At 44.2% G+C, this 20,929-nt stretch overlaps 1 protein-coding gene across 1 annotated transcript in view; it reads right to left on the reverse strand.

Moving 5' to 3' along the window:
* Nucleotides 1-560: 560 nt before the first annotated feature.
* Nucleotides 561-20,929, reverse strand: part of LOC126344954 (glucose dehydrogenase [FAD, quinone]-like) — a 125,049-nt gene continuing 104,680 nt past the window's right edge. Inside the window, exon 5 of the mRNA XM_050002067.1 lies at nt 561-919. Coding sequence (XP_049858024.1) covers nt 561-919 — 359 coding nt within the window. The remainder of the gene's footprint in view (nt 920-20,929) is intronic.

The following is a 20,929-nucleotide window of genomic DNA, read 5'->3' on the forward strand; positions in this document are numbered from 1 at the left end:
TATTGCGGAGACATGGATTTAGCCACAGCCTGGGGGATGTTTCCAGTTTGAGATTTTCACTTTGCAGCGGAGTGTGCGCTGATATGAAACTTCATGACAGATTAAAACTGTGTGCCAGGCTGAGACTCGAACTCGGGATCTTTGCCTTTTGCGGGCAAGTGCTCTACGAACTGAGCTACCCAAGCACGACTCACGCCCCGTCCTCACACCTCTACTTCTGCCAGTACCTCGTCTCCTACCTGCCAGGAAGTTTCATATCAGCGCACACTCCGCTGCAAAGTGAAAATCTCATTCTGAGAAGATGTTATTGGAACACCGTCGTTAAAACTTATTATTATCGATCCAGTTTGTTGTACACTCGAAAATCAACTTTTGCGTACTCTCAAGGAAATAGAATAGTTTCTTTGAGAGTAGTTCACAATTTACAGATGTCAGTCTGCAGGAGGAATGTTGTAGACGCTATAGCGCAGCATGCACCAGTCCGATATTTGGCAAAATGCTGGATGGGAGCCTCTGGTTTGTGCCACGAAACTTGCCGACGGGTCGTCTTTTGGAGAGAGCTACTGGACGGGCTGCCCCCAGTCCTGCTTGATCATGTCGGCTGCCTTCTCGGCGATCATGTAGACGGGCGCGGCGGTGTGTCCCGAGGGCACGGTGGGCATGACGGAGGCGTCGACGACGCGCGCTCGCCGCACGCCGCGCAGGCGCAGCCGGCTGTCGACGACGGCGCCCATGGCGCAGGTGCCCGCCTGGTGGTGCAGGTTGAAGGCCAGATGGCGCACCGCGCACGCCCAGTAGCCGTCCGAGCCGAAGGCCTCGCGCTCGCATCCCGGCGCCGGCACTCGCAGCAGCCGGCTGCGGAAGCGACGCAGCGGGCCCGACTCCCCCAGCGACGCCGCCTGTAACAGCGCCGTAGCTGCTGCAAAAACAGTGCTCCATCACTCACCGAATAACAATCGCAACTAAATCTAAACAAGAACAGGGAGAACTCTGAGATAGATAGGAAATAAAGACAATTTTTTGTGCCAACGATGCAGTTCTGCTAGCATACAGCGAACATAATCCGCAGGCATTTTTACACATATTTAACGTGGCAAACGGAACCATAAATAGGGTCATATCCACAGAAACAACCAGTCGTATGACAAAATCTGTGGATCCAGTTAGATACAACTAGAGATGGACAGAAAAATGACGTTTAAATATCTTGTTATTGAACTGTCCAGCAATGGAAACGTCGAAAGGAAGCAAGTGGCTCGAAGACTTCTTAAGTAATAGAACCCGGTACGTTGTCCTCGATGGTGAGTGTTCATAGGAGGTGAGGGTATCATCTGGAGTGCCCCAGGGAAGTGTGGTAGTTCTGCTGTTGTTTTCTATCTACATAAATGATCTTTTGGATAGCGTGGATAGCAATGTGTGGCTGTTTGCTGATGATCCTGTGGTATACGGGAAGGTGTCCTCGTTGAGTGACTGTAGGAGGATACAAGATGACTTGGACAGGATTTCTGATTGGTGTAAAGAATGGCAGCTAACTCTAAATATAGATAAATGTAAATTAATGCAGACGAATAGGAAAAAGAATCCCGTAATGTTTGAATACTCCATTAGTAGTGTAGCGATTGACATAGTCAGTTCGATTAAATATTTTGGCGTAACATTGCAGAGCGTTATGAAGTGGGACAAGCATGTAATGGCAGTTGTGGGGAAGGCGGGTAGTCGTCTTCGGTTCATTGGCAGAATTTTCGGAAGATGTGGTTCATCTGTAAAGGAGACGGCTTATAAAACACTAACACGACCTATTCTTGAGTATTGCTCGAGCGTTTGGGATTCCTATCAGGTCGGTTTGAGGGAGGACATGAAGAAATTCAGAGGCGGGCTGCTAGTTTTGTTACTGGTAGGTTTTATCATCACGTGAGTGTTTCGGAAATGCTTCAGGAGCTCGGGTGGGTGTCTCTGGAGGAAAGGAGGTGTTCTTTTCGTGAATCGCCACTCAGGAAATTTAGAGAACCAGCATTTGAGGCTGACTGCAGTACAATTTTACTGCCGTCAATTTATATTTCGCGGAAAGACCACAAAGATAAGATGAGAGAGGTTAGGGCTCGTACAGAGGCTTATAGCTGTCATTTTTACCTCGTTCTGTTTGGGAGTGGAACAGGGAGAGAAGATGGTAGTTGTGGTATGAGGTACCCTCCGCCGCGCACCGTATGGTGGATTGCGGAGTATGTATGTAGATGTAGATGTAGAGAACAAGTAGGAAAAGCAAATAAAGCTTCAGGGTGTCTAAATGATACTGTTTTGAAAAAGAAGCATATACACTGAAGCGCCAAAGAAATTGGTGTAGGCATGCATATTTAAGTACAGAGGTAACTAAACAGGCAGAATGCGGCGCTGCGGTCGCCAGCGCCTGTATAATACAAAAAGTATCTGTCGCAGGTTATCGAGATCTAAGTGAGTTTGAACGTGGTGTTACAGTCGCCGCATGAGCGGTAGGACACATCTCTGAGGTAGCGATAAAGTGGGGACTTTCCCGTAGGACCATTTCACAAGTGTACCGTGAGTATCAGGAAGCCGGTAAAACATCAAATTTCCGACATCTCTGCGGCCGGAGAAGGATCCTGTAGGAACGGTATCGACGATGACTGAAGAGATCGTTCAACGTGACAGAAGTGCAACCCTTCCGCAAATTGTTACAGATATCAACGCGTGTTTGCGTGCTAACCATTCAACGAAACTTCATCGATATGGGCTTTCAGAATCGAAGGGCTACTCGTGTATCCTTGATGACTGCACAACTCAAAGCTTTACGCCTCGCCTGGGCCCGTCGACACCGTCATTGGACTGTTGGTGTCTGGAAACGTGTTGCCTGGTCGGACGTGTGTCGTTTCAAATTGGATATAGCTGATGGACGTGTACGGATATCATGAATCCGTGGACCCTGCATGTGGGCAGGGGACTGTTCAAGCTGGTGAGGGCTCTGTAATGTTGTGGGACATGTGCAGTTGGAGTGGTACGGAATCCTTGTTACGTCTATATACAACTCTGACAGGTGACACGTACATAAGTATCCTGTCTGATTACCTACATCCATTGATGTCCATTGTGCAATGCGTTTGACTTGGGCAAATCCAGCTGGACAATGCGACATCCCACATGTCCAGAATTGCTACAGAGTCGCTCCAGGAGCACTCTTCTGAGTCAGAACACTACTGCTGGTCACCAAATTCCCCAAAGATGAACGTTAGTGAGCATATCTGGGATGCCTTGCAACATGCTGTTCAGAAGAGATCTTCGCCCCCTCGAACTCTTATGGGTCTATGCACAGTCCTGCAGGATTCGTGGTTTCAGTTCCCTCCAGGACTACTTCAGATATTAGTCAAGTCCATGCCATGTCGTGTTGCGCCACTTCTGCGTGCTTGCGGGGGCCCTACACGATATTAGGCAGATGCCAATTTCTTTGGTTCTTCAGTGCAGATGCAAGGGCAAGAATATTCAAAACGGTAGTGAAACCAACTATGATACATCAAAAACAGAATGACTGTTGGAAACCACGTGAATAAAAATTCTGTGAAGCATTACTAAGCCGGCCGCCGTGGTCTCGCGGTTCTAGGCGCTCAGTCCGGAACCGCGCGACTGCTACGGTCGCAGGTTCGAATCCTGCCTCGGGCATGGATGTGTGTGATGTCCTTGGGTTAGTTAGGTTTAATTAGTTCTAAGTTCAAGGCGATTGATGCCCACAGATGTTAAGTCGCATAGTGCTCAGAGCCATTTGAACCATTTGAAGCATTACTAAGAAGATGCTGCGAGATATAAGTGAAATCATTAGAAAATCATGAATGGAACGAACACCTAGACAAGATGGATTACAGGAAGATTGTGAAAATCGTAAGAAATGAATTACCAGGTGGTGAGAGAAATATCTTGTGTCCAGGGAAAAGATGGAGCGACACCCTCAGGGTAGACTGAGGGGTACCGAAGGATACAGGCTTTAGCCTAGAAAGGAAGGAAGGAGGAAGGAAGGAAACAAGAAGAAGAAGAAGAAGAAGATGATCATGAAAATATAAAATTGGAAAACAAAATTGCAAGTTAAAAAAAATGGTTCATATGGCTCTGAGCACTATGGGACTTAGCATCTATGGTCATCAGTCCCCTAGAACTTAGAAATACTTAAACGTAACTAACCTAAGGACATCACACAACACCCAGCCATCACAAGGCAGAGAAAATCCCTGACCCCGCCGGGAATCGAACCCGGGAACCCGGGCGTGGGAAGCGAGAACGCCACCGCACGTCCACGAGATGCGGGCAAGTGCAAGTTATGTTGATTCTCTATATAAATTCCCTCTACCTCTATGCACTGTGTCCAACTCCTGATAAATTTCCTAATTCAGTCGTGATGCATCGCGCATCGCCTCCGTAACTTCGTCTTATGACGAAAATTTCGCTTCTCGTCGTTGCTCCTTGGTTAGATAAAATACTTAAAAATCACTTGGAGCTAGGTCAGGTCTGCATGGTGGGTGATCTCCCAGGTCAATACTGAGATCTTGAATGCTTTGGGTTGTTATTCCAGGCGTGTGAAGATAGCCATTATCCTGAACCAAATTACATCTTTTCAAAGCTACACTGTCCCGTTCGTTCTTCTTCTGGGTTTCAGGTCTCGCAGTAGATCTCAGAAGCTGTCACTCTTCGCTTTTTAACCTTTAGGAGTGTAATCAATCAGTAGTGGGTATTTCATATTCAAATACACTGCCATCAGCAACTTCCCTGCAGAAGCCTGGCTCTTACTGTAGGTGAATGTGGATGTCTCTACACCGTGCTCTGTTGCTTACTTTGTGCTTCGCAGTGATGGATCCATGTCTCATCAACGGTTATTGTAAGGGTAAGACGTCTTATCATTCCTTTCAAAATGTCTTAAATGTAGTTTCGACGTTTCGAAATACTTCTTTTTGTGTTTATAGGTTAGTTGGCGGGGTAACCCACAGTCACAAGTTTAATGACTAGTAGGCGATTGTACATGCTAAATCGTAGATAATGTTCAGATCACGCTCTACATCGGCAGATATGGTACCATTACAGTCAGGATTCTTTGACTCAGGTGACACAATGCTCCTGTTCGCTTTTTAAGTGAATAGCCCACCTGAACGTTCTTCAACGCACACAGATACACATCCACTTTATAAGCGATATATGCCATACTGCAAATCCATTCTGGAAATAACCTTCGCAGCTTCAGCCTGTCCAGGATACAGAAAACGAGTCACTCTCTTCATGCCTTCCCTGGTGATCTGATATGACCAGGAATTCAGCTGTTCACTGAACCAGCTCAACTTATGCACAAGATCAACAGTGTCATCAAGGCATGTCAATGAGTCATTCCTGTTCACCTATAGAGCAGAAAAGAAATGCGTTTGCTCATTCATAATCATAAACTCGAATTACGTCGTATTTCGGATGAGATCACTGTTTGACTCATATATTGTAGCAGACGGGACTCAACACGGAACAATAAACAGCCTGACCTGGCCGTGTGCCTTGGCGTGCTGCGTACCAGCTTGTGACACAGGGAGGCGAGCGTGACCGGAATCGTATCTTACGTGGAGCATTAAAAACCATTTGTGTAGATTTCCAGATAGCGAGACTGTGGTTATTCGGCAGTTTTCCACGCTCGTTTGGACAAATACTGGACTGCTGTCCTATCACCATCTCATAGTGGACGACACAGAAACAGTTAAAGCATGTTAACATACAGAACGAATTTTACACGATTCCCGGGGAGACAGTGCACACTACTTCCGTACGACTGCGGTGACAGAAAGATCGTCCTGGTTGTCAAATTATGAAAACAGCTGACCCATACGTCGCGATAGACGCTAGTAAAGAGAGAAGGCAGTAATTAGGCTACGATACTTATATAGCTCAAAAACACTGTTACTGGATATTATTTTCATAGTTATTTTTTCCAAGATTACTTGGTGTGATGTTATCGATTCAGGAACTAATAGGACAAATACCTACTACAGAAAGGGAAAAGGCAAAAGTATATGTCAAAAGTTTGTCAAAACAACTGGCGTGGTTACACATAGAAACAGAGGATTTTGTAGGGGAAAAGAAAACATTCGAAGGTGTAGCTAAAAGCGGATCACCTTTTCTCATACATGGTGTGCCTCCGAAGAGCCGTCAGTTGCATTTTCTCTGGAGTTTCGGCAGCTATTTCAAGTTTTGTTTTTGCAATGTGTAACTGGAGTCAGTCCAAATGTGTTTCCGTGCAAAGTCCCATGTCAACGAAAAGTGTCGGTTTGTTTCCTGTTACACAAAAAGGACTTTTAAAGTGGAATTTTATGTGGCCATGCGATACAGCGGTCCCAAATTAGTCTAGTGCGATATTATATTTCTCGGCGTGTATTAACAGGGAGAGTGAAACACGAAGATTACCAGTAGTGCCACTGCGACAGCGTCTACCTGCCCAGTGGAGATTCCTACCACCATGCAGCAGCACTGTTCAGTCACTGCTGGAGATGGTTTGTTGTTCGTGTTTTACCGTCCCCGTTAATATATATAGCAAAAAAGATTAATATAGTTCGAAAAAGACGAATGGGCAAGTAAAACTCGGCATAAAATTCATTATTTTTGTAACACTAAACAAACCGACGTTTTCAGTTGACACTGGGGATGAAAGCTGTAATGAGCTAAGTAGAGGGACAACCTTCGTGTCAGAGCACTCTGCATTGTTGCCAAATTTATTCAAGATGACGGCGATGACGTCATCAAAGACGGCGGCTTTTGGCGGGAGAATAGTCCAATTGTGCTATGTCCACTAACCTAACCTCAAGAATAAAGGGCGGAAAGTTTGAATTTTGGCGGGAAAATAGGTCAATTGTGCTATGTCCACTAACGTAAGCCTCCAGAAGAAAAAATGGCGGGAAGTTTGAATTCCAACAGGATAATGCATGCAAGGACGGTACTTGTCTTTATTATTATTCATTATCATTTATTAACATTCATTATCATTTATTATTATTTATTATCATTTATTATTATTTATTATTATTGACCTGCCTCCACAAGAAATTTCCCTCCAAATTCAAATTCCAACACGATAATGGCTGCAAAACCTTACTTTTGTTTATTAGTATTCATTATAATTTATTAACATTCATTATCATTCATTGTCATTTATTATCATTCATTATCATTTATTATCATTCATTATCATATATTATTATAATTTATTATTATAGGCCTACCTCCACTAGAAAATTGCGCCAAATTCACATTCCAACACGATAATGTCGCTAAAACTGTATTTCTATTTATGATTATCATTTATTCTTTATTCAAGATGTCCAGTTTTCGCGGCAAGAAAGCCATTTTCCTTTCATTCATAACAAAATTATATCACAAGTTCAAATACCAATACCACAATTGATCACATGTACGAGCTTTCTCCGTCACTCATTTTTTTTTCCTGGTAGCCTATCATAATCGCGTCAAATAATAAACTGCACTTATAGTAACATAAGTCACGTCCTTTGATTTCGCAGGGGGGAAGGGTCTACATGTATGCGTAATTTAGTGTCCACCGAATATGACTATCTGTGGAAAAAGGAATTATTATGTTCTATTGAGCTAGGTGAGGGCGTAAATGCTTGTTCAAAATTATTATAACGTGGGTGGCATATAAATAGAACAAGTTCTGTGAAAGCGTGTGTAGAAGGAGTGAGCGAGTGGATGACACGACTGATCTACGACTGTATCACTAGGACATGAAAATAAATGTTGGATAATCTAAATTGAGGTAACATTTTTTCTTTTTCATCATATGTATGACTTCTACTTGGAGTTGTGTTTGCCTATTTGTTCTAAATGAATACTCATCTTTGCTTAGAAAGTGAGTTTTGACAGAACTGTCGGCGCAGCGTTAATTACGACAGGTTCGCTGGCTGGGGGAGACACTGTTTACATGTCGAGTTGGAGATGCAGGGGAGAATAGAGATCTGCACTATTCAGGAATCCGTCTGTGCAGTGTATGTCGTTAGACAATAGCTGGAGAGCAGGTATAGAGAGAGGGCCCACTGCGGCATGCTGGTCCTGGGGCTTAGTGGACGGCTGTTTAGATGGACGGATATGTGTCTTCGACATGCCGCCGCCGGCGCTTGCATTTCAGGCGAATGGTCAAGACAATGTCCTGTGGCAGTAACTGAGGTCATTGTGCTTGTAGGCAGGCTGCAGAAGGTAACTGATATGTCTTTCCCCGACTTAAATTGCGTATATAAGATGCGCAAAGATCTGGAAATGGGATCAGCTGTGACTAAAGCCAAGTTGGAATTTTAATGCAGCATACAGGTTCGAGAAAGGCGACACGTTTCGCACTGGGTGCAACCGTCTTGAACAATGGTAGTTGCGTAATCAACTGGCGTGATGACAGAGCGCTCTGGTAATTGTCATAGGAGCTAAACACAGTTGAACGTGGAGCCAGTTTTGTTAGGTAACATGATATAGACCATAATAAATAATAAATCATAATAAATAATAATACATGATCATAAATGATAATAAATAACTGCAGCAGCTGTCCGAATGCAGAGACCTGTTCGAGTGTATGGATCTGCAAGAGCGAACTTTGATGTCATCTAGACGACCGAATAGCGAAGTAGTAGTAAGTGTTGGGCGGCTTTGGTGATCAAGTCAGAATTTGAGAAGATGATTGATTTGGGTTAGAGTGTTATTAGGTGGGATGTAGATTGTTCGGTTAACTACTTCTGCACATTTGTTTCGTTTATTTAGCTGAGTAAAGATCGATTGTGGTGTGTTAGATATGCTTGTCTGCTCTCTAGACCAGGAACAGATCTTAGCTGACGTGTAAATTATAGCCAAGATATCGAAAAAGTTACATGACTGAGACCGGGATTCGAGAGTGGAAATATCATTTTGCGTAGGTTTTTTTCTAGTTAGTCAGTGGTTTACAGCATGCTGCACATATATAAAGTTCGGCGTTTGTAGGGAATTAATTTGAAGTCTATATCTTGGGAATCATGATGACTAGTGATCGGTAGGGTGTAGCCTAGTACAGCTAAAATGGTGTAATATTATTGAGAAAGTCCATGTGTTCTTGCAGTCAATGAGTCTGAGGATGTTTGTAGAAAAGCGAACAGGTATGGAAGGAGAGACAGTAAGGTGTTTGTGTCAAATGAAGTTAATGTGGTTTACATTGTGTAGCGTTTGTATATACTGCACTCTAAAGTTAACATTGATTATGTTATGTGACGAGTAGAGAGCAAGTAGTAAGCACGGTAGAGATATTCTCAGAGTAACAGCGGGCAAGAGAGTGTATTTCCGATACTTAGCTCATTCTGGAATGCCAATCAAATGAGACCGCGATCGTAAGATTTGACTGTATAAGTATAATGAGATCAACGACTTCGGTATTCGAGAGTGTGAATATAATTCTTTGGTCTGTTTGTTTCTAGTTATTCAGTGGTTAAAATTATGCTGTACTTAGAAACAAAAAATTGGTGTGTTCTTGTAGTCTATGAGTCTGCATAACTTTATAGAAAAAAAGCGAGCAGACAACGAAGAAGGAGAGAGAGAGTAACGTATTTGTGTTGAGGGAGAGCGATCGCCGAATTTGTGGAACAGTTCTGAGAGGGACTTCCGTCCGTTGATGCTTCATTAGGAATTGAGAGAATTTGGGCATGTAGTGGGTATTGTAAAGTTAATGTGGCTTGCATTGTGTAGGGTTTGTATATAATGGATTGTCAAGTTACTAATGCTTATGTTATGGGCTGAGTAGAGAGGATGACCGTGTGTGTGTGTGTGTGTGTGTGTGTGTGTGTGTGTGTGTGTAGATTGAGGGGGGGGGGGGGGGAGGGCTGTGGAGGTAATTTAGCGATCTCTGTAAAAGTAAGCACAGGAAGCATCAGAAAGAAAATCAGGATGGTGCTTCGATAACGGGTCCTTTGGAATTAGGCCAGTAAATTCGATAAGAAGGAATAAGAATGATTAATCGGTTGTGCAGGGATATAGGAGGGTTGAGAACATTTGCGTATTTGAGAGCTGGAAACGTAGGAGGTGGGGAGCGCATTCAGTATTATTTTGATTAACAAGTTCTGTTAGGGTAAGAATTTGAATTTACAAATAAACTGAGAAAACACGAAAGCGATCGTTAACTATTTTTGTGGGCAGTACACAATTTCGGAGAGGTTGACTGGGCTCTTATTTTATTTTTTTTTTTTTTAATTTTCAAATGATCGTTTCAGATTGTGAGAGGAGAGAAGCGCTGGGATGTGTGCGGACGGTGTGTGTGTGTGAACTCGTTCTCGGCTATTCTGACAACAGACGTGAGGGTGGAGATGCGTCGCATATAGGCCGGCAAGCAATGGAATGCGGCCTTAACATGTGTGTTGGACCGCACTGAGTTAGGACGGTGACAGACGACTCGCGTGGCCTTCGTCGTATCGGTGACATGAATTTCTCAGGTGTTAGGTGTGAATGCGGCTGTCATCAAGTCATGTTTCAAGAGTCGAACAGAGGCCTTTGAGCGAACTGAGAGCTGTTGGACGTGTGACTTAGTGTGGGTCATGTTGATTGCGCGCGTCTGTTGAGTTACTTTGCTGTGCGTTAATTGGACAGATTACGAGTACGGATGGTGTTTACAGTCATGTCTACTGCATTATTTAGGAGCAGTTTGATATTGTGCACTGAAATTAGGAGCTGTTTGCGTGGCTGCCGCCTGTGCAACATGACACCAGGTATATCAGGGCGAGTGTTTTTTGTGTGAGAGTGATAGGTATACTCAATGGGTAAATAAAATGTAAGTTAAGTATTTGTGGGACGATGTAGAATATGAGAGAGTTCGAGTTGGTTGTTATTTTTCTACTTGGAGGGTTTGTTAGATCGAATTGCTGAGGCGACTAGCTACGAGAGCGCGAGGGTCGTGATTGCAGCATATCTCCATCTCTCAGTGGTTAACTAAAGATGGGGCGAGGAACGTGCTCGGCTTAGGTACTGGGGGTGTGCTCTGGCCATGTGCTAGATCGTGTGGATTGAACAACAGTATTAGGGTCGTAGTTTAGCTAGAATATTTATAGAGGAGTATGTCCGACAGCGAGTATAAAGGTTCAGACTGTATTGTAGGCGGTCTCGCGCTCATGGTGTGTGAAAGAGGCAAAGCAGACGATTTTGAGTCATCACAGGTGACTTAGGTTAGTGGCGTCGTTTGCCACAATTTTCTTGTGTTTGGTAGCGAAACACGAACTGACCATCAGAATTGAAGCTTGGCTTATTTGTATAGACAGAATGTGATATAAGTTAATGTAGGTTAGTGCACGTTAGTAAACGGAAGCAAGCATTAGTACATGTTAGCCAAAGAACATGGGTCGGTAAAAGGACGTGGTGGTCGGTAGGGACTTTAAATATTTCATTTCAAGTCCAGGTGGGTGCTGCAGTGGCGAAAATTGATTCCAAGTCTAGGTGGACGCGGGAGTTTTCCGCATCAGAGAGGTTAATTAATTGATCAGATTAATTAAATAGTCATGCGAACTTTGTTACATTCAATTGCAGAAGTACTAAGCTAGGTGTGCGCGATGGCTCATGTGTATGGACGTGTGTTTTCGCCAAGATCCTGGATTAGATAATCGAAGCATGTGGGCTGAGTAATGAGAATCAGTGATCAGTTAACTTAGTGTCCGACAGAGCCACGTGGTCGATCGCGCGTTGTGACGTAAAGGAAGTTTCCAACTCGGTAGAAAAAACATTCCATTCGAGCGTGTAGGTTCCTGTCTATCGGTCTTGAATTGCAAAGTTTATGGGGATGAGGGCCTCTTTTGTGCTCCATCACATGTGGTGGTAGGGCGGTATGTGGCGTGAGGGTGGTTTGGACAGAGCAAGCGTGTGGGTCCCTTTCCGTCGGTGCAGAGAATTTGCGAACTTTAGGACCGACATAGCTTTTAGCGTGTCACGTGATACAATTTTCCATACATCTCGGGCGGTTGTGTGAGGTAGGTATCGGCAGGTTCGGACCTGTTCAGAAAAATAAATTTGGGGTGGAACGCGTCCTTTGTCCAGCACGTGGTCGACAGGTTCTATCACGTCCAGCGTTAATGCTCGCGGGCGCGGAAAGATGTTTACGTAGTCGGACTCAGAGGCGAGCGCGGCTGACCGTTTGTGGCTGGACCCTGAGGCACCGCTCGCCGCCGACCTGGCGCGCTGCCCGTGGGGGCTGTGCGGGCACCGCTGGTCGCTTGTCAGCCGGCCAAGGAGCTGCAGGTGGAGCGGGCTCAGCCGGCCGCGCATCCGTCAGCTGCGCTCTGGAGTTTCGCTGTGTGAGCATGGAGAAGTCAGTTGGGACACACTTGTATGACCGTAATGTGTGAAATAAAGAGTCATTTTCCAGGTATTTATAGAAGGCTATGTCTGTCGCATGTATGGAGGGTGTGTGACGTAGGCGGGGCGGTGGCGCAGCTATTATACAGTTATCACGGGCGCGCGCGCGAGACCGAGTTAATTAGCGAGCGTTCTAGTGCGGATCAAACGTGATGTTATACAGTCATGGAGGATTTCACTGTCGAGCAAACTTTTGCCAGCAAAAGTGTAGCACTGCGTTCTCGATCGCACAAGGACACGTGGTGGACGGTGAACGGTCGGCATCGACAGGTTGAACGTGCCCAGGAAAACAACTTTGGTGCCAAAAGTGTAGCAGGCAACAACCGACCGTTGTGTGATTCAGTTCCGAGACTGCCTCACGTGACAGGTGTTGGCAGTGTCTCCGCGCGCTGGCCAGGATTTGAACTAATTCAGTTGGAGCGCGGACGTCGTGGTGACTGCACTGCGATATCAAAGGTGTGTGTGCTGACTGTGTTGGAGAACAAGTGATGAACGTACCGCTTGAAATAAAGTCTTCAGTCCCTTCGCCCCTTCAAAATCAAAGGACGTTACTATAAGTGCAGTTTATTATTTGACGCGATTATGATAAGCTACCAGCGAAATAAAAAATGAGTGACGGAGAACGCTCCTACATGTGATCAATTATGGTATTGGAATTTGAACTTGTGATAGAATTTTGTTATGAATGTAAGGAAAATGGCTTTCTTGCCGAGAAAATTGGACATCTTGAATAAATAATAAATGATAATAATAAATAGAAATACAGTTTTAGTGACATTATCGTGTTGGAATTTGAATTTGGCGCAATTTTTTGTGGAGATAGGCCTATAATAATAAATAATAATAATATATGATAATGAATGATAATAAATGAGAATGAATGATAATAAATGACAATGAATGATAATGAATGTTAATAAATTATAATGAATAATAATAAACAAAAGTAAGGTTTTGCAGCCATTATCGTGTTGGAATTTGAATTTGTAGGGAAATTTCTAGTGGAGGCAGGTCAATAATAATAAATAATAATAAATGATAATAAATAATAATAAATGATAATCAATGTTAATAAATGATAATGAATAATAATAAAGACAAGTACCATCTTTGCATGCATTATCCTGTTGGAATTCAAACTTCCCGCCATTTTTTCTTCTGGAGGCTTACGTTAGTGGACATAGCACAATTGACCTATTTTCCCGCCAAAATTCAAACTTCCCGCCATTTATTCTTGAGGTTAGGTTAGTGGACATAGTACAATTGGACTATTCTCCGGCCAAAAGCCGCCATCATGGATGACGTCATGCGATGTTGTCAAGTCTACATGCCGCCATCTTGGTGACGTCATCGCCGCCAGTTTTGAATAAATTTGGCAACAATGCAGAGTGCGCTGACACGAAGGTTATCCCACTACTGAGCTATACTTGTGTTGCAAAACCGAAATAGTGGATATTGTCAAAGCACCTGGAAAAATGCGCCTGAGTCTCTGTGAAGCCAGCTTCTACAGTGGAATGAAAAATGCCATCTAACTGAAAGAGCCGGCTGGGGTGGCCGAGTGGTTCTAGGCACTACAGTCTGGAACAGCGCGACCGCTACGGTCGCAGGTTCGAATCCTGTCTCAGGCATGGATGTGTGTGATGTCCGTAGATTAGTTAGCTTTAAGTAGTTCTAAGTTCTAGAGGACTGATGACTTCAGATGTTAAGTCCGATAGTTCTCAGAGCCATTTGAACCATTTTTTTTAACTGAAAAGTGTAAAAAGGAAAGATTGTTGATGGAAATAATGATTCTGTTGGACAGTCTCGCCGTTGGGGCCCTATCCTTCGACCAGTTTACGTAGTCTCTGCCACCAGTAGCCGGTCAGACTCGTTCACAGATTAACGGTTGTATTTGTTTCAACAATGTGGAATTCATGGTAAAACATTCACTACTTCTTCTCGAAAGGACTTTTCAAACATTAAAGTTTTTATGTTTCAAAGTACTCATTCTAAGGATTGAATATCGATTCACATGGAAAGTAAAGTAAATAAGCTTTTTTATCTTCTTCATCCGATCCATGACATGCCGTAGGTTGTGGAATGTTTTGAGATGTAATAATCTATTATCAAAGAGAAGTTTTACTTTAACTCCAACTTAACAGAGCAGGTATCGTGTACCTTTTTCTTCCTCCAGTCTTCTGAACAACGAATTGGTTCAAATGGCTCTGAGCACTATGGGACTTACCATCTATGGTCATCAGTCCCCTAGAACTTAAAACGACTTAAACCTAACTAACCTAAGGATATCATACAACACCCACCCACTCATCACGAGGCAGAGAAAATCGCTGACCCCGCCGGGAATCGGACCCGGGAACGCGGGCTCGGGAAGTGAGAACGCTACCGCACGACCACGAGCTGCGGACACAACGAATTGATCTAGTTTTAGGAACACCTAGAGTTTAATGTATAATTCAAACAATGGTGTGATTTTTCATTTTTCAAATGCTGAAGCACTGTCAGAGGCGAATTTCTAGTAAGCACCAGAATAAACTGTAGAACATCGAAGGAAATTAGTTTTCTAATCTTTCGAGTAACAATGAGGCTACATACGTTGTCACAGAAGTAAGTGCCAATTTGTAAGTAGATTTACACGGTATGGCTGTCTTCTCACGTTAAAAGTATGTCATTTCAGCAATTTTTTTTTTCATTTTTCCAATCTCCTATAAGTTCGGTACGAACTAGAAGCTATTTTGATGCTCTGATTTTCGCAAGTATGTTATTGCCTACTAATATAATTTGATAGGTTTACTTCGTGATTGCGCTCTGTTGCACAGTATACCGTACAGACACTGCCGGAAAGAAAAGTTTGTACACTTTTTCAGTGGTTTCCAATTCACATATGACCCACTGTTGCAACAGCGCACGTGGAGTACATGAAATGATTACGTTACAGATCAATAGCACAAGTGGTTCAGAGGTGCAAAGCGCCGACCCGTGCTGAAACACGCATATCTGTACTTGGCGTAGACTCCAGAGACGGAAATTCAGGCGCTGACCCTGGCAACCAGTCAATCGTACACATGGCGAATGCTATCGTGGGGTACGTAATGCCACGCCAGCTCGACCTGTTCACGTAGTTCTGTGACAGTTGTAGGTTGACGAATTGCACGAGTCACTTCTCGTCCAATCATATCCCACGCGTGCTCGCTTGGCGACGGGTCCGGATATCGTGCTGGCCAGGGAAGTTTCTGAAAATCTTTCAGAGCTCGATGGGTTCCACGGGCAGTTTGTGGGCGAGCGTATCCTGCTGGAACAGCACATCACCTTCCTGTCGCAAGAGCGGCAAGGGAACGGGTCTAACAATATTCTGAACGTGCCGAGCGCTGGATAGCGTGCCCCCCCCTCCTCTCCGCCCCCCCCCCCCCCCCACAGAAGCAAAGGTGAGGGAGATTTGTAGCTTATCGCGCTCCAGACAATGAGGCGTGGGTGGGGGCAGTGTCTCATCGACCGCTCACCCTGCCTTCGTCGTACGGACAAATGACCATCACTTGCGCGCAGGCAGAATCCGCGCCGGCCTGTGCGTCCGAGCGGTTCTTGGCGCTTCAGTCTGGAATCGCGCTACGTCTACGGTCACAGGTTCTAATCCTGCCTCGGGCATGGATGTGTGTGATGTCGTTAGGTTAGTTAAGTTTAAGTAGTTCTAACTTCTAGGGGACTGATGACCTCAGATGATAAGTCCGATAGTGCAGAGCAATATGAACCATTAGAACCAAGCAGAATCCGCCTTCATCGTTGAAGACCACGGTGCATCCATCTTCCAAGGGATCCTCTGAAGGCACCAGTCGAGCCGTGCTTGTCGATGCTGTGGCTGGAGCGAAATACGGGTTAGAAGTGCCAGCGCCCACCATCCCACTGCTAATAACCGGTTCGTAACGCTACGTGTTGACGTGTCTGGGCTCAGAAGCCCTCTTATCTGTGGTGTGGTAGCTGTGCGATCTAGCACCGCTGCCCTTACAATACACCGATTCTGGAGGGCGTCAGTGTTGCATGGACGTCCAGAACTCCGTCTACGGGGGAGAATGTTCGAGTGACTACTGGTACCAGTATCGCCGCAGAACTCATGTCCAAGTTTGTGGCATTTCCCCAAAGGACCATGGCGCCACTCCGAAGGCCTCAGTCTGACCACTTTCAAACTTGCTCAGTTGCCTGTAAGAAGTACGAGTGGACTCCGTGGCATGGCTGCCCGCTTGCTTCACACATCTGCACCACCAGGAGCCTTCCGACTGTGAACATTCCCTATTAAATGGTAGACGCAGAAGACCGTCTGGTAGCTATGCTACTACTCTGTCTGTTGGCGGACGACTTTGGAATCATTAGCAGTACACCTATTATCCCCCTGACGGCATATACCGTCATCGGATCAATATCGATTTCGTCTTCTTAGGTATATTAATTTTTTAAATTCTACAATAAATAAAGTACTCCATTAGCTTTGATAACCAACGAAATCACATTTTCATTCAGTGCAATATTTCATCGTCTACATACGTGTAGAACGACTGAGGTTCAAGTTCGACGGTCATTCATTATTGCTGCACTAAAAGAATTCTCATGTTGTAGCGTTATTGAATGATACTGTTTTATGTTTTTTGCTATTAGTGCCAGAAAAAGGCCCACAAACTACAACTTGTGTAGTTTACTTTCAATCCCAGTTTATTGATTAATTCTGTTCATCAACAACATTTTAAGTTAATATTGCTTTGCAAATCATTTATATGTACCATGACGCTAATGAAATGTATTTTTACTTTTAGCTTGTATTGTATTGTATGTTAACCGGGGACCTAGAAATGACGGAGAGGCTCCATCCCCGCCGCAGCCGCAATGGTCCATAACCCCACGACGACTACCGATGTCCACTTCACCCCTCCGCCGCCCCCACCGATCCCACGGTTATTGTATGGTTCGACCTCCGGTGGACCTCCCAGTGAATGTCTTACACCAGTCGAGTGTAGCCCCTATGTTTGCATGGTAATGGTGGTGTACGCGTACGTGGAGAACCTGTTTGCGGAGCAATCGCCGACATACTGTAACTGAGGCGGAATAAGGGGAACCAGCCCGCAGTCGCCGAGGCAGATGGAAAACCGCCTAAAAACCATCCACAGACTGGCTGGTTCACCGGACCTCGACACAAATCCGTCGGGCGGATTCGTGCCGGGGACCAGGCACTCCCCCCCCCCCCCCCCCCAAAAGCCGTTCGTTAGACCGCTCGGCCAACCGGGCGGGCTTTACTGTCAGCTTACTCATGTTTACAATGAAAATCATTATTGGGATTTTATTAGTCACCTACATCGGAGACATGTTATGTTGTTTTACGTTCAGGCTTCTCAATGTTAGAACAAAACATAATTGGATACCCTACTCATAACCACGACCGATTTTCTCCTTCAAGTAGCTGCAATGGTAAAAAAAAAAAAAAATAACTTGTGGTTAGCAATATTTTAATTATAGTATAATTTCTATTTTGCGATAGGTATAGTACAGGTAAAATACCGAAGTTTCTTCGTAATTACTTCACCTGTAACGCCGTCCGTGAATTACTTGTTTCTTTTGACAGACCTGCTTAGTTACGTGTGTTCTTTTATGATGCGCCTGGACACTGAATAAATTTTTGCGATGAGCGTAATTGTCAACGGGGTGCAAACTCATCAATTCAATGTGACAATAACAGTCACTGTGTGATGTATCCCCGGTGATGTAGACTCGCATGTCTTAAGTTCACTTACCTGTGTACCGCGGTGTTATATTACAGAAGTTAACATGTATGTAGTAGCTGGTTATATACAGGCTACGTCAAAGTACCTATTACGGGTTTCTAAGGTTTGTAGAGGGGATTACTAGAACAAATTCAGATAAGGCACCCTTGGTCGTAAATTTACCGCTTGAACGTAAATTATGTTTGAACCTCGGCTTACTTTCAGACTTCAAACCAGTCGCTCCACGGTACGCAAACAGCGGAGACAATGAGTTACGACCTGTGTGCTCTAAACGAGCCTCCAGCGTGGGCAGTATTCCGATTCCTTGTCATCAGGTACTCTTCTATGTGACGAAAGACGTCCTCTTCAGAGTCTACAATACGGCGCGTTCGTGGAGCAGCACAGTTTACCTTCCCTGTTGTGAACGTGCCAGTTTCCCGCAGCTGTTGAAGTCCAACGAAGATGTTATGTAATTTCGTAATTACAATAGGTACTGGAAACTGCACCCTCTTCTCCGTTTGTGTGCGTACCGTGAAACGGGATATTTGAATGTGATTCGATCTTCAAAATTATTTTGTATCACTGCCTTCCCTTTCCTGATATACCTTATCTTCTTCTTCTTCTGCCAATCTAGGTCTCGCTCTAGGGCCTGCTCTGGCCTCACCATCTCACTCTCGGTCTTCACACACTAGCCTTGCTCCATCATCTATAATCCATTGCTAGTTTAAGAAGTCTTTGTGGCGGTGTACGGAGTACATGCTCTCTCCGTATTTCTTTTGTATAAGAGTGCCTTTCTCGCTATTGGTTTGCTCCGTACCGTTCCCTTACTACCTGTTTTCTAATTTTTTCTTCCCTAATACACTCTTTCACAGATCTTATAAATTTCATTTCTGATGCTTCTAGTTGCCATAAATCTAAATTTTTCGGGGTCAAACTTTCCGTCCCATGTAACAACGTTGGAACTGAGATGACTTCATAAAATGTTAGCTGTGTGCTTTTTCTTGTTTTATTCTTAAGCGATCTCCTTATTGCGCCACATGTACACTGGTAAGTATTAGCTTTCTTCTCTATATCTGTATTTTAATCATATCATATGTCGCATCATAAATATTTGAAATGGGCTACCTTTTATACCGTTTTATTATTGAGGATTATTTTTATTAATATTAGGTGAATACCTAAAATGGCCATCATTTTAGTGTTATTGGTAGATATAATCAGATTGTAGCTTGCACCTATCTCATTTAGTTTATGTAGTGCTGTTTATAATTTATCTTCACTATATTGTATGATAACTAGATCATCCGCGTATAATAGCGTATTTTTCCCATTCTCTGACTAATTCGTCTATACAGAAATTGAATGTTGTTGATTAGCTACACCCTTGCGTTATCTCTTTACCCGTGTCAATTCTAATTCTGATGTCCTTATGTAGAGTTTTTGCGATTGAATCTGAATTGTAGCAAACGTTTTTAATGATCCACAAATGTTGTTTGAGTATCCAGATTAAATTCTCGGCTGTTTTGTGTTGCCTGTTTCAGTGCAAAAACATTGTTTATATGTGACCCTTCCTTTCGGAAAACTGCTTGTTCATTCATTTAAATTACATCCGACTATTTCGTAGCCTTTCATTTAATATTTTACTATAGATTTTGTGAGCAATATTCAGTACGCTTGTACCCCACGGGTTCCTCATCTCTCTCAAATTCCTAGAAGCGTATAATAAGAATTGCAAAACAGCGCGTATATGTGAAATGTTTTTGTCACAGGATAAATATTCAACACGATACGAGGTACCAGAAATGGAAACGAGTAATTAGAGAATATTTAAGAAAAACGCAAATGTAAATATGGGTTCAAATATTCAAGCTCTTCGCATATGAATCAGACAGAACCTACAACGATCTGCCAGAACATTATGACCACCGAACTACTGTCGATATAAACCCGTCCTTGTGGTATGAGGGTCACCTGGCGAGAAATGACTGTAGATCAGACACACGCACGGTGAATGCAGTATCAGTGAGTGTGAGGAAAATGTGGAGTTTGACCGAGGACAGACAGTGGTGGCCCGCAGGCTCGGCGCAAGCATTTAGGAAAATGCACGACTTGTTGGATGTCCAAAGAATGCTGTCGTGAGTGTCTTCAACGCGTGGGGAAGCCAGACGTCGTGGGGTTGGTTGGCCACTTCTCATTACAGATGTATAATGTTGTAGGCTGGGTAGACAGCTGAAACAGGAAAGGTGTCGAAATGTTCCATCACGCCGATGAGAGAGCACGATTCAGTCGTCTTGCAGGGGAACAGCTCCTTGTCACCTGTACTGCGGGTTCAGTCGAGCTGACGGCGGCTCCACGGTGCTCTGAGGAACCTTCACGTGGCCATCCGTAGGTCCAGTGGACCTCATGCAAGGCACCATGACGGCCAAGGACATCAGACATTAGTTGCAGACCACGTACACCCCTTTATGACCATCATGTTTCCCGGCGGCAGTGTCATTTTTCAACTAGATAATGCACCTTCTCACAAGATCAAGAGAGTGATGGAATGGTTCCAATTGATGTGCTGCCCCCCCCCCCCCCAACTAACAAGATCTGAAACCGATCGAACATGTCTGGGATGTTATTAAATGTGGCGTCAGAGTTCATTGCGCCCTCCCCAAAATTTTCGGGAATTAGGTGACTTTTGTATGCAGATGTTGTTCCAACTCCATACAGCGACCTACCGAGGCCTCATTGCTTCCGTGCCACCGCTGTTAACCGTCCCACAGGTGGACATACTGGCTATTAGGTAGGTGGTCATAATGTTCTGGTTG

This window comes from Schistocerca gregaria, chromosome 1, assembly GCF_023897955.1.
Source record: "Schistocerca gregaria isolate iqSchGreg1 chromosome 1, iqSchGreg1.2, whole genome shotgun sequence".
In the NCBI taxonomy this organism is placed as follows: Eukaryota; Metazoa; Arthropoda; class Insecta; order Orthoptera; family Acrididae; genus Schistocerca; species Schistocerca gregaria.